The sequence below is a fragment of the Mustelus asterias genome, chromosome 8 (assembly GCF_964213995.1).
Source record: "Mustelus asterias chromosome 8, sMusAst1.hap1.1, whole genome shotgun sequence".
Taxonomy (NCBI): Eukaryota; Metazoa; Chordata; class Chondrichthyes; order Carcharhiniformes; family Triakidae; genus Mustelus; species Mustelus asterias.
This window is the reverse complement of record NC_135808.1, coordinates 347,093-365,539: the sequence shown is the minus strand read 5'-3', so window position 1 is coordinate 365,539 and position 18,447 is coordinate 347,093. Positions and strand designations below refer to the sequence as shown.

Here is an 18,447-nt window from a genome sequence, read left to right as displayed (position 1 = left end):
CAGGGATCTGGAACTCATTTCTCGACAGGGTGGCAGAGGCAGCAACCATCACAGAATTTAAACACCATAAAACACTTGGATATCCACTTGAACAGGCCCAGAGCTGAGGATCGGGAGCAGGAAAGCGGGAGTAGGTGTTCTCTGCTGACACAGACGGGTTGGGCCGAATGGCCTCCTTCAGCACCATATTTTTTCTACAAATGAACGTGTGGCAATTGTGGGGAGCGTCCCTTCAAGGGCAACCCAGCAGAAGAGAATCACATGGCTTGAGAGACCCAGTTGGGACTGAGAGTGGGTGATCACCCCAGGGGGTGGAGTCCTCTCTGGAGTAGAAGATACCTGGAAGACATGTAGGGACTGGGGCGGTTGGTGGGTTGTCTTCAACAGGACTGGAAGATCCTGCTGGCGGGAAGGGCAGGAAAATCCTGCCCTGAGAGAATCAGGAGAGAAATTTGGAAAGACTCCGGCCAAACACAAGAGGGCGTCCGGAATTCTCTGCGGGAAACAGTAACTGACGCTGGGCCGACCCGGGATTCCAGCTCAGACAACCACCACAAGGGAAATGGGAAATAAGTGGAGGAAGGTCAGTGGCCCAACTGCAGTTGGCACTGAAGGACGGAACGGGCCTGAGGGGCTGAATGGCCTCCTCCCCTGCCTGCGTTCCTATTACAGCCATCAGTCCGAGCACATTGCCACAGCTTTAATACATTGCTGGCAAAAAGCTCATGGCTCCCCCGTCCCCCGTCCCCCCCTCTCCTCCCTCGGCAGGAGGGGATTATCTTTTCTGCTGTGCTAAGCCCAATGCGGCAGTTAAGCAGATTGTCAGGGGATTGTTCAGAATGTTGCACAGAAGCCTGTGGCCTGATCAAACAAGGGGAAATAGAAACACACTCTCACTCACGAGTCTGGACAACCCCCTTCCCTCCTCCCTCGTTTCCCCCCTTCCTTCCCTCCGTCCTCGGGAGGTGTCTGCCGTTCCCTCAGCTCCGTCACAGCAGTCAGAGTGCGGTGGGTTCAGGTTCTTAAACCCCCGCGCCTGAACGCAGCACCAGGACAGGTCATCATCATCTCACTGTCAGTGACAGCGTTCTGTGTAAAATTTTTTAAATCTGGCTAAAGCCTTGGCAACTCTGCGAGAGCAGCTCACTGGGTACAAAGAGCTTCAGGACTTCCAGAGGCCATGACAGGTGCTATTCAAATGAAAGTCTGCCTACTGAGGTATTATGTAGAATGAGAAACTGGCCATTCGGCCCATCAGATCAATGCTCCGACACAAGACTCCATTCGCCTGACTTTAGCTCATTTGATCAGCATCTTCGTCCATTACTTTCTCCCTGAGCATTTATAGAGTTGCCCCTGAAATGATTCTACGCTGATCACTGCAGCACGGCGGAACAGTGATTAGCACTGCTCCCTCACAGCGCCAGGGACCCGGGTTCACTGCTGCCTCATAGCGCCAGGGACCCGGGTTCACTGCTGCCTCACAGCGCCAGGGACCCGGGTTCACTGCTGCCTCACAGCGCCAGGGACCCGGGTTCACTGCTCCCTCACAGCGCCAGGGACCCGGGTTCACTGCTGCCTCACAGCGCCAGGGACCCGGGTTCACTGCTGCCTCACAGCGCCAGGGACCCGGGTTCACTGCTGCCACACAGCGCCAGGGACCCGGGTTCACTGCTGCCTCACAGCGCCAGGGACCCGGGTTCACTGCTCCCTCACAGCGCCAGGGACCCGGGTTCACTGCTGCCTCACAGCGCCAGGGACCCGGGTTCACTGCTGCCTCACAGCGCCAGGGACCCGGGTTCACTGCTGCCACACAGCGCCAGGGACCCGGGTTCACTGCTGCCTCACAGCGCCAGGGACCCGGGTTCACTGCTGCCTCACAGCGCCAGGGACCCGGGTTCACTGCTGCCTCACAGCGCCAGGGACCCGGGTTCACTGCTCCCTCACAGCGCCAGGGACCCGGGTTCACTGCTGCCTCACAGCGCCAGGGACCCGGGTTCACTGCTGCCTCACAGCGCCAGGGACCCGGGTTCACTGCTGCCACACAGCGCCAGGGACCCGGGTTCACTGCTGCCTCACAGCGCCAGGGACCCGGGTTCACTGCTGCCTCACAGCGCCAGGGACCCGGGTTCACTGCTCCCTCACAGCGCCAGGGACCCGGGTTCACTGCTGCCTCACAGCGCCAGGGACCCGGGTTCACTGCTGCCTCACAGCGCCAGGGACCCGGGTTCACTGCTGCCACACAGCGCCAGGGACCCGGGTTCACTGCTGCCTCACAGCGCCAGGGACCCGGGTTCACTGCTGCCTCACAGCGCCAGGGACCCGGGTTCACTGCTGCCTCACAGCGCCAGGGACCCGGGTTCACTGCTGCCTCACAGCGCCAGGAACCCGGGTTCACTGCTGCCTCACAACGCCAGGGACCCGGGTTCACTGCTGCCTCACAGCGCCAGGGACCCGGGTTCACTGCTGCCTCACAGCGCCAGGGACCCGGGTTCACTGCTGCCTCACAGCGCCAGGGACCCGGGTTCACTGCTGCCTCACAGCGCCAGGGACCCGGGTTCACTGCTGCCTCACAGCGCCATGGACCCGGGTTCACTGCTGCCTCACAGCGCCAGGGACCCGGGTTCACTGCTGCCTCACAGCGCCAGGGACCCGGGTTCACTGCTGCCTCACAGCCCCAGGGACCCGGGTTCACTGCTCCCTCACAGCGCCAGGGACCCGGGTTCACTGCTGTCTCACAGTGCCAGGGACCCGGGTTCACTGCTGCCTCACAGCGCCAGGGACCCGGGTTCACTGCTGCCTCACAGCGCCAGGGACCCGGGTTCACTGCTGCCTCACAGCGCCAGGGACCCAGGTTCACTGCTGCCTCACAGCGCCAGGGACCCAGGTTCACTGCTCCCTCACAGTGCCAGGGACCCGGGTTCACTGCTCCCTCACAGTGCCAGGGGCCCGGGTTCACTGCTCCCTCACAGTGCCAGGGACCCGGGTTCACTGCTGCCTCACAGCGCCAGGGACCCAGGTTCACTGCTCCCTCACAGTGCCAGGGACCCGGGTTCACTGCTCCCTCACAGTGCCAGGGACCCGGGTTCACTGCTGCCACACAACGCCAGGGACCCGGGTTCACTGCTGCCACACAGCGCCAGGGACCCGGGTTCACTGCTGCCTCACAGCGCCAGGGACCCGGGTTCACTGCTGCCTCACAGCGCCAGGGACCCGGGTTCACTGCTGCCACACAGCGCTGGGGTCCTGGGTTCGATTCCTGGCTTGGGTCACTGTCTGTGTAGAGTCTGCATGTTCTCCCCGTGTCTGCGTGGGTTTCCTCCGGTGCTCTGGTTTTCTCCCACAGTCCGAAAGATGTGCTGGTTAGGGTGCATTGGCCGTGCTAAATTCTCCCTCAGTGTAACCCGAACAGGCGCTGGAGTGTGGTGACTCGGGGATTTTCACAGTAACTCCATTGCAGTGTCAGTGTAAGCCTACTTGTGACAATAATAAATAAATTTTAAACTTTAGTATATTAATAGACAACCATGTTTTCCTACAGTACAAGTCTGGGGCATCTCGGAGATCGTTCAAAATCATGAGGGGGTCTGGACAGGGATTTCTTTAAATTTGTTCATGATTTGCTGTCTGGGCCTTATTGCCCCTTGAACTGAGTGTCTCGCTCAGCCATTTCAGGGGGCAGTTAAGAGTCACCCACGTTGCTGTGGCTCTGGAGTCACATGTAGGCCAGACCGGATAAGGACGGCTGATTTCCCTCCCCAAAGGACACTAGTGAACCAGATGGGTTTTTCCGACAATCGACAATGGTTTCGTGGTCATCAGTACCATGACGACACGGTGACACAGTGGTTAGCACTGCTGTCTCACAGCACCAGAGACCCAGGTTCGATTCCCGGCTTGGGTCACTGTCTGTGCGGAGTTTGCACGTTCTCCCCGTGTCTGCATGGGTTCCTTCCGGGTACCTTCCACAGTCCAAAGATGTGCAGGATAGGTTGATTGGCCATGCTAAATTATCCCTGGTGTCAGAGGGACTAACCGGATAAATGGGGTTATGGGGATAGGGCCTGGGTGGGATTGCGGTCGGTGCAGACTCGATGGGCCGAATGGCTGTGGGGATTCTATGACTCTATGATTTTATGAGTAGATTCTTAATTCCAGAGTTTTATTGAATTCAAATTTCACCATTTGCCAACGCGGCGACTCTGAGAGACGGAATGTGACAGTACAGCCGTCAGTGGTTAATTCCAATCGCATCCGACTAAACTTTGGCTTCGATTGCAGGATGCAGGGAGCTGCAACAGAAGAGTGTGTGTGCATGTGGCGGCGACTGAGGAGATTAAACACGGAGGCAACACCATCACGGTGACAGACCCCGTTAAATCGGCTATTGTTTTGCACCCATGAATCAGTCGGTCTGTCTTCTCTCTGAACGCAGTAACAGCTGAGGCAGCAGGCACACTAAGCTCGCAACGGGTTCATCAGTCACATCCACTGTTGTCAGTGGGAGCTGCATCAAACCCTCCCGTATTGTGCTGAGACTCCACAAGAAAGCAGATACTGAAACTTGAAAGGTTAGGGTGTTCTTAAAAAAGTGTTTGGCAAGAAGGCAATTATTATTGTTGGCACACAGCCATGTGGAGGGAAGGTGTTGAACAGTAAATAGTTCGGTTCCCATAGAAACCCTTCCCTAAAAGAACACAGTTTTCATTCCGATCCTGGGATGGGCAGAGGAGATAAGGATCGGAGCACACAATTCAATCCCAAGTTATCTGCGAGCTAAACGAATATGTGGTATGTTTATCCAAAAGGTGAGAGAGAGTTTCAAAGTAGATGGTGTAGAGAGAGTCAGACACTGTCCTTTCCCCCTCTGGGACTGGGTGGGACAGTGGGTCAGACACTGTCCTTACCCCCTCTGGGACTGGGTGGGACAGTGGGTCAGACACTGTCCTTACCCCCTCTGGGACTGGGTGGGACAGTGGGTCAGACACTGTCCTTTCCACCCTCTGGGACTGGGTGGGACAGTGGGTCAGGCACTGTCCATTCCCCCTCTGGGACTGGGTGGGACAGTGGATCAGACACTGTCCTTTCCCCCCTCTGGGACTGGGTGGGACAGTGGGTCAGACACTGTCCTCCCCCCCCCCCCCCCCGCCCGCCCCCGGGACTATATTGAATTCCCATTCATCTGACGAAGGGGCAGCGCTCCGAAAGCTCGTGACTTTTGCTACCAAATAAACCTGTTGTACTTTAACCTGGTGTTGTGAGACCTCTTACTGTGTTTACCCCAGTCCAACGCCGGCATCTCCACATCATGACTATGTTGACACACAATGCAAAATGTTATTGAGAAAATCTCTTTCCATGCTGGTTGTAAAGCATTTTACACAAAGGCCCTTCTGTGTTGATTGAATCTAGTTTCCGGTGGGCGTGGATACACAATTATCTGGCATGGTTTCAATATCAACTTGGCACTTGCACCCAGTGAACCCAGGCATGGGGAAAGACAGATCTGTCAGATTTGTGCATTCAGAGATAAGGTTGGGACACTCTTCCATAGAAATAGAGGAACAGTAAGAGGCCATTCAGCAGATCAATCCTGTCGCGACCAGTTAGATCATGGCTAATTTGTGATGTCCTTCCCGTTTGTCCCTCAGTTCTCTCAAAAACACTGGGTGACAAAAGTCTAATCACTACAGATTGAAAATTAAACAACGATTGACAAGTTAGGGTGGATTGGCCATGCTAAATTCCCCTTAGTGTCCAAAGATGTGCAGGTTAGGTGGATTGGCCATGCCAAATTGCCCCTTCGTGTCCAAAGATGTGCAGGTTAGGGTGGATTGGCCATGCTAAATTGCCCCTTCGTGTCCAAAGATGTGCAGGTTAGGGTGGATTGGCCATGCCAAATTGCCCCTTCGTGTCCAAAGATGTGCAGGTTAGGGTGGATTGGCCATGCTAAATTGCCCCTTCGTGTCCAAAGATGTGCAGGTTAGGGTGGATTGGCCATGCTAAATTGCCCCTTCGTGTCCAAAGATGTGTAGGTTAGGGGGATTGGCCATGCTAAAGTGACCCTTAGTATCCAAAGATGTGTAGGTTAGGGGGATTGGCCATGCTAAATTGCCCCTTATGGTCAGGCAGATTAGCAGGGTAAAAGGGTTATGGAGATTGTGCCTGGGTGGGATTGTGCTCTGTGCAGACTCAATGGGCCGAATGGCCTCTTTCTGCACTGCCGGGATTCTATGATTGTATTTGCCAATGGTGGAAGAGATTTCCAAACATGCCAGACAAGTTCCCTGAAAGAATGAAGTGATCAAAGTGACTACTCATTTGGCCAGACAATTTCAGCAGATCAGTCCAATGGTTAATGACCTTCAGTGGTGAAGAGATAACCAATAATTGATCCTTGCCATCACCTGACCAGTCACGCAGGGACGGTGGAAGAGCAGGACTGATTAGCCCATCTAGGCCTGGCTCAGTGAGGAAGACTCTCACCTCCAAGTCAGAAGGTCATAGGTTCACGACCCGAGACATTGACCAGAGTTCTCCAGTCCCGCTGCAGTGAATGGAGATTCGACTGAGCGCTGAATTCTCCATTCTCGCTGGCAGCGAGGAACAGGGCGGCCTTCGAGATGGGAGCATTGTCTGGGCCGAGAATCCAGGGCTGTACCGAGAGAGTGCCGCACTGGCGGAGGTTCTGTCCATCAGGTGAGATGTCAAGCTGAGGCCCGGTCGGGAGGAGGGGGAGCCTGCAGCCACCTCGAAGAACAGTGATGGAGGATGGCTCCACTGACCTGGGCAACATTTGTCCCTCACCCAGCATTGTCCCCTGGTCAGTATGGCGTGTTGCAATGCTCAGGTGCATTACCGGTGCTGTTTGTGGGAGCTTTCTGTGCCACCTGCTGCATCCCCAATGTTTGAAAATGTTTCACTGGATGTATCACTTTGGGATATCCTGAAGACATTTGGATGGGCGGCCTAATGGCACAGCGGTTAGCACTGCTGCCTCACAGCGCCAAGGACCCGGGTTCACTGCTGCCTCACAGCGCCAAGGACCCGGGTTCACTGCTGCCTCACAGCGCCAAGGACCCGGGTTCACTGCTGCCTCACAGCGTCAGGGACCGGGTCAATTCCGGCCTTGGGTCACTGTCTGTACAGAGTTTGCACTTTCTCCTCCTTTCTGCGTGGGTTTCCTCCGGGTGCTCCGGTTTCCTCCCACAGGCCAAAGATGGGCAGGTTAGGTTGATTAGCCATGTTAAATTGACCCTAGTGTCAGGGGGATTAGCGGGGCAAATATGTGGTTTTACGGGAATAGGGTCTGGGTGGGATTGTGTTTGGTGCAGACTCGATGGGCCGAATGGCCTCCTTCTGCACTGTCGGGATTCTATGGTGGTTGTTGCACAGGGCAGGTACAATGGGCTGAATGGCTGTCCACGTGCCTATTGTAAAGTCAATGTGACCTCGTTCATCATCAAAAGATTACAGATGTAAATCTCACTCCCTTCAGACATCTGCTGCCGATCCTGCATAATCCTGCATTTCAAAAGCAAATGCGGCAGAGTAATCCCAGTGAATCCATTCGGTGATATCCATAAGACCAGAAGATATAGGAGCAGAATTAGGCCATTTGGCCCATCGAGTCTGCTCTGCCATTCAATCATGCCTGATAAGTTTCTCAACCTCATTCTCCCGCCTTTTCCCCGTAACCTCTGATCCCCTTATTGATCAAGAACCTCTCTCTGTCTTAAAGACACTCAATGACCCGGCCTTCTCTGTGGCAATGACAGATTCACCATCCTCTGGCTGAAGAAATTCCTCCTAGAGGGCACAGGTTTAAGGTGAGAGGGGAAAGATACAAAAGTGTCCAGAGGGGCAATTCTTTCACACCAGAGGTAGTAGTAGAGGCGGGTACAATTTTGTCTTTTAAAAAGCATTTAGACAGTTACATGGGTACGATGGGTAGAGAGGGATATGGGCCAAACACGGGCAATTGGGACTCACTTAGTGGTTAAAAAAGGGGCAGCATGGACAAGTTGGGCTGAAGGGCCTGTTTCCATGCTGTAAACCTCTATGACTCTATGATCCCTCATCCCGGTTCTAAAGGGTCGCCCCTTTACTCTGAGGCTGTGCCCTCGGATCCTCGTCTCCCCCACTAATGGAAACATCAAGGCCAAAACGTTGTGTGATTTTAAGAAGTAATTAGATTTCGCTCTTGGGGCTAAAGGGATCGAGGGATATGGGGGGAAGGGGGGGATCAGGATATTGAATTTGATAATCAGCCATGATCAAAATGAATGGTGGAGCAGGCTCCTGCTTCTAGTTTCAATCCCTCTATGTTTCTATCTTACCCACTCTATTCAGGCCCTGCACTATCCTGTAAGTTTCAATGAGATCCCCCCTCATCCTTCTAAACTCCAACGAGTACAGTCCCAGAGTCCTCAAACGCTCCTCATACATCAAGCTTTTCATTCCCGGGATCATTCTCGTGAACCTCCTCTGGACCTTTTCCAAGGATAGCACATCCTTCCTTAGATACGAGGCCCAAAATTGCTCACAATACTCCAAATGGGGTCCGACCAGAGCTTTATTGAAGCCTCAGCATTACATCCCTGCTTTTGTCCTGGGCTGTGGATTCAGACGAGTGTTTCCCAAGCGTTCCCCTCATAACAGAACATGTTGGATGGCTGTGAGACACCAGCCTGACTTGTCGAACCTTCTTCCGTTCTAATCTTCCCAGACCCTTCCATTGTTTGAATCATAGAATCCCTACAGTGCAGAAGGAGGCCGTTTGGCCCATCGAGCCCGCACTGACCACAATCCCACCCAGGTCCAATCCCCATAACCCCATCTATTTACTCTAGCTGGGCCCCCTGACACTAAGGGGTAATTTAGCGTGGCCAATCCACCTAACCTGCACATATCTGGACTGTGGGAGGAAACCTGAGCACCCGGAGGAAACCCACACAGACACGAGGAAAACGTGTAGACTCCGCACAGACAGTCACCAAGCTGTGAATTGAATCCTGGTCCCTGGCGCTGTGAGGCAGCCTTACTAACTAGTGTGCCACATGCCGTTTGTGATAGAGTTCTTTTTTTTCAACATAATCATGGGATGTTACAAGACAAGCATTTATTGCCCCTTGAACTGAATGTCTCACTCGGCCAGTTCAGAGGGCAGTTAAGAGTCACCCACATTGCTGTGGGTCTGGAGTCACATGTAGGCCAGACTGGGTAAGGATGACAGATTTCCTTCCTTGAAGGACATTAGTGAACCAGGTGGGTTTTTTGACAATCGACAATGGTTTGATGGTCGTCAGACTTTTAATTTCAAATTTAAAAAAAAAATTGAATTCAATTTTCACCATCAGCCATGGTGAGATTGGAATCTGGATCCTCAGAGTGTTGCCCTGGGTCCTTGGATTGCTAGTACAGTACTGAAGGAGTGCTGCATTGTCAGAGTTGCCGCCTTTCGGATGAGTTAAAACAACCTTTTCTTGCCCCGAGGGACGTATAAGTTCCCACGTCCCTATTTCAAAAGGCAAGTAGGTGTGTTCTCCTTAGAACCATAGAATCCCCATGGTGCAGAAAGAGACCATTCGGCCCTTCAAGCCTGCACCGACACTCTGAAAGAGCATCCCACCCAGGCCCACCTCCTGCACTATCACCGTAACCCCGCGCATTTACCATGGCCCATCGAACCTGCACATCTTTGGACACTAAGGCACAATTTAGTACAACCAATCCACCTAACCTGTACATTTTTGACATAGAGAGGCAATTTAGCATGGCCAATCCACCTAACCTGCACATCTTTGGACACAAAGGCTCAATTTAACATGGCCAATCTCTCTAACCTGCACATCTTTGGACACTAAAGGGCAATTTAGCATGGTCAATCCACATCTTTAGAGTGTGGGAGGAAACCGGAGCACCTGGTGGAAACCCACCCAGACACGATGAGAACGTGCACACAGGCAGTCTCCCAAGCCAGGAACTGAACCCGGGTCCCTAACGCAGTGGGGCAGCAGTGCTAACCACTGTGCCACTATCTCGTTATGCTCTCATTGCTGTTTGCTGGAGCTACTGTCAGTAATTTGTGTTTGCCGCATTATAATTACGCTTCAAAAGTACATCTTTGATAGTGAAGCACTTTGGGGTGTCCTCAGGTCATGAACGGCAATAATCTCTCCACCAATAACCCCTGAACAACATTCATATCTGGGTTGTGTGCAGGAAATCGCCTGGTTCTTTGCTGATGAAATGCTCTCTTTATTTGCACAGTTGGGTCGGGTCATACGGTTAAATCAGTGAAGATTGGATCAGATACAGTCTCATGATCCTTAAACATTGACTGGAAAACAATCAATTAACCCGTGACCTCAATTACTTGTGTGTTTGACTCTTTCACGGGATGCAGGCGTCCCACTGACTGGGCCAGCATTCATTCCGTGTCCCTAATTGCCCTTGAACTGAGTGTCTCACTCGGCCATTTGAGAGGGGGAGTTAAGAGTCAACCACATTTCTTTGGGTCTGAAGTCACATATTTATTTATTAGGATAGCACGGCGACACAGTGCTTAGCCAGGCTAAATTGTCCCTTAGTGCCCAAAGATGGACAGGATAGGTGGATTGGCCAGGCTAAATTGCCCCTTAGTGCCCAAAGATGTGCAGGTTAGGTGGATTGGCCATGCTAAATTGCCCCTTAGTGCCCAAAGATGTGCAGGTTAGGTGGATTGGCTATGCTAAATTGTCCCTTAGTGTCCAAAGATGTGCAGGTTAGGGGGATTGGCCATGTTAAATTGCCCCTTAGTGTCTAAAGATGTGCAGGTTAGGGTGGATTGGCCATGCTAAATTGTCCCTTAGTGCCCAAAGATGTGCAGGTTAGCTGGATTGGCCATGCTAAATTGTCCCTTAGTGTCCAAAGATGGGCAGGTTAGGGTGGATTGGCCATGCTAAATTGCCCCTTAGTGTCCAAAGATGGGCAGGTTAGGTGGATTGGCCATACTAAATTGTGCAGATTAAGGGGGACTAGTGGAGTAAATACATGGGATTACGGGTATAGGGCTTGGGTAATGAAGCTGAGTCAGTGCAGACTCGATGGGCTGAATGGCCTCCTTCTGCACAGTAACGATTCTATGATTTTCTTCTCACTCTTTGGCGAGAGGGTTCATTAATCCTGGAACTCCCTTCCTAACAGCGCTGTATCCTGTACAATGGTTCAAAGAAATCACTCACCACCTTGGTCTCAAGGGCAATAAATGTTGTGAATGAAGATATATAAGAATAACTTAATACGCCAGGCCAGATTCCCACAGGATCAGGTGGATGCTGATTTTATAACCTGTCTGACAATGATCGAATCATACGCTTGGGATTTCCTCTCCCAGTGGAGGTGTGAAACGTCCTGGAAAATTGCTTTCCTCTGCCTTCCTGACCCTGCGTCATTTTCATCTGGCCATTTGTCTTGTCAGGAAAGCCTTGGGTGCCTTTGATGTGGTACGTTAGGTTGCTTACAAATGTATTAGAGACTCAAAGAATTACACATTATTTTTCACTGGAGTAGCTTTTTTCCAGTAGCAAAGGTATTGGGTGCGCTTTTCCAAATCCCGCCCCACCCCGCTCCCCCCAGTAGCATTTATGGCATTTTGCATGGCTTGCCACTGGGGAACGAGCCACTGGGTGGGTCGCCTTCAGCAGAACCGGAAGATCCAGCTGGTGGGAAGGGCTGGAAAATCCCCGCCCAGCGCATTTAAATTCAGGGTTTTATTAGATTGTTAGAGTTTACTTTTTTTAAAATAACGATTTTAAAATCGCTCCTGTTGCTTTTGCATAGCTCCCAAGGACTGAAAATAGTGCTTACAGTGTGAGTCTCAGTGGAGAATACATGGGAGCATTTGGGGGGGGGGGGCATTGGGGAGGCATGGTGACTTGAGGGATGATGGGATGGCTTGGGTAATATGAGGGGGTATGGGGGGTGGAGGGGGGAAGGGTAAAACTTAAGGGGGTATTAAACATAGTTGGGAGCCGGGCTGCAATTGGAGAACACAGTCAGTCCTGTTACAACCCTCACACAGTCTACTATGGCGCCCAAAACACGCAGAGAAGCCAACCCGTTGGGCGGAGTGTTCCAATTTTGTTCCTACCCCTCCCGCAAGTGTTGGCTCAGTTGAGAAAAGCGGTGTGCGGAAGGTTAGCCGCAATGCCGCCTTTTCCTGCCATATTTTCCAGCACTTTGAAGAAAAGAAATGTTGAGCAACGACGGCTTTCTAGAATTCGGGCACTCTCTTTGCCGGGTACTCCCACCTCCAGCACTGAGAATCAAAACATAGAACCCCCCCTCACAGACACAGAGCGGTGAATTCTCCCATTCCGCCCTTCGCAGCAATCAGAGAGGCCGATGGGTGGACCATGGACAGGTCCGTTGACCAAGGGCAGGATTTTCCCATTTTGGGACGAGTGTGGCCGGAAAATCCCACCCAGGGATTCCCTTGTGCACACTGGGAACCCAGTCCCCATGGGGGGGGGGAAGGGAATCCTTGCCATGGACACAGGGGGAACATCCCGTCCAGCCCCATGGATCTCCCCAGCGGAAGCTCCCCCCTCCCACCCCGCATGGCCCCTTGGCACTGCTCCCCCCACACTCCAGTCCACCTGAGCCCACACGAAAAATAGGCCATTGAGTCATGATGGTCCAGAAGGAGGCCACTCGGCCCGTCAAGCCCATACTCTCCGCAGTCAGACCCATTCCCCTTCTCTATCCCCTTGGCACCGAAGGTTTGTTTTTGCTGAGGTTCCCATCCATTTGAAATCCCTCTCTGCTGAAGTTGCACTCTCTCCTTTCCTTCTCTATGAATGGTATGCTTTGTCTGTATAGTGCACAATACTTTTCACTGTATCCAATACATGTGACAATAATAAATCAAATCAAATCAAAAACGGCCTTCTCTGGGTTAGTGATGTGCACCAAATGTCGTGTAAACTCCCTCCCCTCTCCCACTGCCCCCTCTCCACAAAAAAAATCAAAAGATAAAACAGCTGCTGCATCGGATTGGAGTATTTCCAAATCTCGCCAAGCGGAGCTGTGTATCTGTGCACGGATGAACAATGCATGTCAACGCTCTGGGCCGCTGCTGAACGGGGATGACATTTAGTGAGTCAACAACAGAGTCTGTACCTCCGCCCCCCACCCCCCTCCTCCCCCCCACCCCCCGCCCCAGGGGATGAAGTCAGTCAGTACACTGCATTCATATCAGGAGAGACATAGATAGATAGAGAGAGAGAGAGAGAGAAGGAAAGATAGACCAATAAAGAGAGTGGGATAGACCAAACAAGAGAGGTAAAGAGAGAGGAACAGAGATTGAAAAAGTGAGAGAGCAAGAGAACCTCAGAATGGACAGGGGAAAATATGAAAAGAACCAGCTCACAGTTAGAATAGCTTTCTTTAACACATTAATCCAGTTGATAAATATTCATGGTGAATTTCCACTGACTATTGTCAGACTGTCATTATTAACAATGTGTTCCTCACTCTCTGAATCAAATTATTCTCACCCTCCCATAGCTCCATGAATTTCAAAAGCGTTTTCAATTGTTAAAATCGCACATTCTGCTCTGTTGCTGTTTCTGAATAAAATATATGAATAATCTGACACTCTGTGTCACATTGCTGCTGTTTTAATATTATATATGGTGAAGAAGGCATTCGGAATGCTTGGTTTCATTGGTCAGAACATTGAATATAGGAGTTGGGACGTCTTGTTGAAGTTGTACAAGACATTGCTAAGTCCACACTTGGAATACTGTGTACAGTTCTGGTCACCCTATTATAGAAAGGATATTATTAAACTAGAAATAGTGCAGAAAAGATGTAGGATGCTATTGAGACTTGATGGCTTGAGTTGTAAGGAGAGGCTGGATAGACTGGGACTTTTTTCCCCAAAGCGAAGGAGACTTAAGGGTGATCTTACATAGAAACATAGAAGATCGAAACAGGAGGAGGCCAGTTGGCCCTTCGAGCCTGCTCCACCATTCATTACGATCATGGCTGATCATCCAACTCAATAGCCTAATCCTGCTTTCTCCCCATAACCTTTGATCCCATTCGCCCCAAGTGCTATATCCAGCCGCCTCTTGAATACATTCAATGTTTTGTCATTAACTACTTCCTGTGGTAATGAAATCCACAGGCTCACCACTCTTTGGGTGAAGAAATGTCTCCTCATCTCCATCCAAATGATCTACCCTGAATCCTCAGACTGTGACCCCTGGTTCTGGACTCCCCCCACCATCGGGAACATCCTCCCTGTATCTACTAGTCCTGTCTCGTCTTAAAGTGGTCTATAAAATAATGAGGGGGCATATATGAGTTAGATAGTCAACATCTTTTCCCAAAGGTAGGGGAATCTAAAACTAGAGGGTACAGGTTTACAGTGAGAGAGGAGAAATTCAAAAAGGTGCAGAGGGGCAATTTTTTTCACACAGAGGGTGGTGAGTGTCTGGAACAAGCTGCCAGAGGTAGTAGTAGAGGCGGGTACAATTTTGTCTTTTAAAAAGCATTTAGACAGTTACATGGGTACAATGGGTATAGAGGGATATGGGCCAACTGTGGGCAATTGGGACTAACTTTGTGGTTAAAAGCTGGACAGCATGGACAGGTTGGGCCGAAGGGTCTGTTTCCATGCTGTAAACCTCTATGACTCTAACCTCTATTAATAATCTGATACTCTGTGTACAGTTGTTGCTGATTGAATGTTAAATATATTAAACTCTGTGTAAAGTTGCTGTTCTATATTAAATATATTAAACTCTGTACACTTGCTGTTCTCTGCTACATCCCTGTGGATGAATTTAGGGAACTCTCTGATACTCACCTCCTGACCATGTCCTGTGGTCTCTGGCCGACTTGCCTGTCTCCCCGGCCGCAGTGTCCCGGTTCTCTGCTCGTACCTGCAGCCCCTCTCCGGGGCTGTCCTCCCGCAGCGCCGTCCTGATGCCGGCCAGCAGCCGGGGGAAGGTGAGCCGCCCGCCCGGCGCTGCGGCACGCCGCAGGCAGGGCAACAAGCCAGGCGGCAGCGCCGGCTGCCGGCTCCCTTCGCCCGGCCAGCGGCTCTCGATCTCCCGCAGCTCCACCGAGCCCAGTCCCTCCTGGTCCAGGATGTCGAAGAGGGTGCGAAGGCTGAGCAGGAAGGTGCGGGGCAGGCAGCGAGGCTGGGGCTGGGACTGATCAGCGTTCTCCATCCCTGACACACACAGAAAGAAACTCAACAATAAACCCTCTAACACACACACACTCACACAGACCCCACTCACATCAATAAACCCTCTGACACACACACACACTCACACAGACCCCACTCACATCAATAAACCCTCTGACACACACACACAGACCCCACTCACATCAATAAACCCTCTGACACACACACACAGACCCCACTCACATCAGTAAACCCTCTGACACACAGACCCCACTCACATCAATAAACCCTCTGACACACACACAGACCCCACTCACATCAATAAACCCTCTGACACACACTCACACAGACCCCACTCACATCAATAAACCCTCTGACACACAGACCCCACTCACATCAATAAACCCTCTGACACACAGACCCCACTCACATCAATAAACCCTCTGACACACACACACACAGACCCCACTCACATCAGTAAACCCTCTGACACACAGACCCCACTCACATCAATAAACCCTCTGACACACACACACACAGACCCCACTCACATAATAAACCCTCTCACACACACACACAGACCCCACTCACATCAATAAACCCTCTGACACACACACACACTCACACAGACCCCACTCACATCAATAAACCCTCTGACACACACACACACACTCACACAGACCCCACTCACATCAATAAACCCTCTGACACACACACACACACTCACACAGACCCCACTCACAACAATAAACCCGCTGACACACACACACACACACTCACAAAGATCCCACTCACATCAATAAACCCTCTGACACACACACACACATACACAGACCCCACTCACATCAATAAACCCTCTGACACACACACACACAGACCCCACTCACATCAATAAACCCTCTGACACACACACAGACTCACACAGACCCCACTCACAACAATAAACCCTCTGACACACACACACATTCACACACACACACACAGACCCCACTCACAACAATAAACCCTCTGACACACACACACACAGACACACACACACACACACACACAGAGTGGAGAGAAGGTAAAACCAGCCTCACGTTACATACACAACACTCCTACTTTTAGCAAGGGGATAAATGCTGGGTGGAGAGAGACAGGCAGCATAAATCTCTCTGTATGGGTGTGTGCGGATTTACACAGCTCAATCTGGGACACAAACAAACACTGAGACTGAGATGGGAAATCGCAACTGACAAAGACAGATTGCCAGTGACAGCGAGGCGTATCAGTGAACACAGAGCTGTAAAATGAAATATAAATGTCATCAAGGTATAGATATCTTAATAATCTGAGATTCACACACACTGTCCAGTTCCTGCTATCTCTTTATGTAATAAGTATCTTAACAATCTGATACACACTGTATCTAGTTGCTGCTGTTTTAATATTAAATAGATTAATAATTTGATACTCACTCACTGTGTGTCCTGTTGATAACCGGGGGGCATAGATCCCATAGAATTCCTACTGTGCAGAAGGAGGCCATTTGGCCCATTGAGTCTGCACCAACACTCTGACAGATCATCTTATCCAGGCCCTATCCACTACCCTATTCCTGTAACCCCACAAATGTACCCTACTAATCCCCCTAACCGACCTTTGGACACTAAGGGACAATTTAGCATAGACAATCCACCTAACCTGCACATCTTTGGACACTAAGGGATAATTTAGCATGGCCAATCCACCTAACCTACACATCGATAGACTGTGGAAGGAAACCGGAGCACCTGGAAAAAATCCACGCAGACACGGGGAGAACATGCAAACTCCACACAGATAATCACCCGAGACCGGAATGGAACCTGAATCTCTGGTGATGTGAGACAGCAGTGCCAACCACTGTGCCACCGTACACATGAGCTGGTTTAGGGGGAGCTTCAAAAGAAGAGAATTGTAAAGACACGGAGAGATTTAGAGATCAAATTCTGCAATTAGCGGCCTTGGCAGTGGTTGGTACATTTGTGAATATTGGAGTAATTAAAATCTGCAAAGTTCTGGTGAGCTAGCAGGAGTAGCTGAGATAGAGCTGGAGAAGGTTAGAGAGATAATGAGGGGGAATGGCCTTGGAGGAAGTCTCTGTATGCCATCAAATTGAATATTTAACAATCAGATTTAAGTCGGTAAGCAAAAGAGCCGAATGATTGACTTGATAAGGAGATTACTCCTAACATAGTCATGCTTCTGCAGTTAAACAGGATCTTGGTGAGACAACACCTGGAGCATTGAGTTTTGGTCTCCTTATCTAAGAAAGGATGCACTTGCCATAGAGGGATTGCAATGAAGATTCACCAGACTGATTCCTAGGATGGCGGGAGTGTCGTATGAGGAGAGATTGGGTCAACTGGGCCTGTATTCACTGGAGCTTGGAAGAATGAGTGGGGATCTCATAGAAAGATATAAAATTCTGACAGGGTTGGACAGACTGGATACAGGGATGTTGTTTCCTCTGGCTGGAGGGGTGGGGGTGAGGTCGAGAACAAGGGCTCACAGTCTCAGGATACAGGGGAGGCCATTTAGGACTGAGATGAGGAGATACGTCTTCACTCAGAGGATGGAGAACCTGTGGAATTCTCTACCACAGAAAGCTGTGGAGGCCAAGTCACTGAATGTATTTCAGAAGGAAATAGATTTCTAGACTCTAATGGTGTCAAAGGGGTATGGGGAGAATATGGGAGTATGGTGTTGAGATAGAGGATCAGCCATGATCATGTTGAATGGCGGAGTAGGCTCGAAGGGCCGAATGGCCTTTCCTGCTACTCTCCTTCCATGTTTCTGTATTTCACACATAATACACCATGCTTTCCTCAGAAAATAAACCTGGGTGGGGATGCACATAGGGACAAGGTGTGGGCGCAGGGGTTGGGAGGTAGTACTAAATAAACATGTATCTCGTTGACACAGTGTTTTGAATGGCTGTCTCACAGCATCAGAGACCCAGGTTCAATTCCGGCCTTGGGTGACTGTCTGTGTGCAGTCTGCGTGTTCGCCCTCGCGTCTGCGTGGGTTTCCTCCAGGTACTCCAGTTTCCTCCCACGCTCCAAAGATGTGCGGGTTAGGTTGATTGGCCACGCTAAATTGCCCCTCAGTGTCAGGGGGTTAGCAGGGTTACGGGAATAGGGCCTTGGTGGGATTGTAGTCAGTGCAGACTCGATGGGCCAAATGACCTCATTCTGCAGTGTAGGGATTCTACAGGCTCGATTGGCCAAATTGCCTCC

The 18,447-nt window shown here is 51.0% G+C and overlaps 2 protein-coding genes across 5 annotated transcripts in view; one reads left to right on the top strand and one right to left on the bottom strand.

The window, feature by feature from the left end:
- LOC144496728 (suppressor APC domain-containing protein 2-like) overlaps positions 1-15,924 on the bottom strand; it is a 52,208-nt gene extending 36,284 nt beyond the window's left edge. For 2 of the 4 annotated variants that reach the window (XM_078217233.1, XM_078217231.1), the window contains exons 1-2: positions 15,803-15,924; positions 14,861-15,384 (exon numbers count right to left, since the gene is read on the bottom strand). In XM_078217233.1, the coding sequence (XP_078073359.1) occupies positions 14,861-15,227 (367 nt within the window). In that variant the 5' untranslated portion in view covers positions 15,228-15,384; positions 15,803-15,924. Of the gene's footprint in view, positions 1-14,860; positions 15,578-15,802 lie in introns of those variants that run through there. The other 2 variants (XM_078217232.1, XM_078217230.1) reach the window with 2 other exon arrangements.
- The window catches only part of csnk2b (casein kinase 2, beta polypeptide), a 296,247-nt gene that overhangs the window by 31,899 nt on the left and 245,901 nt on the right, over positions 1-18,447 (top strand). The window lies entirely within an intron of this gene.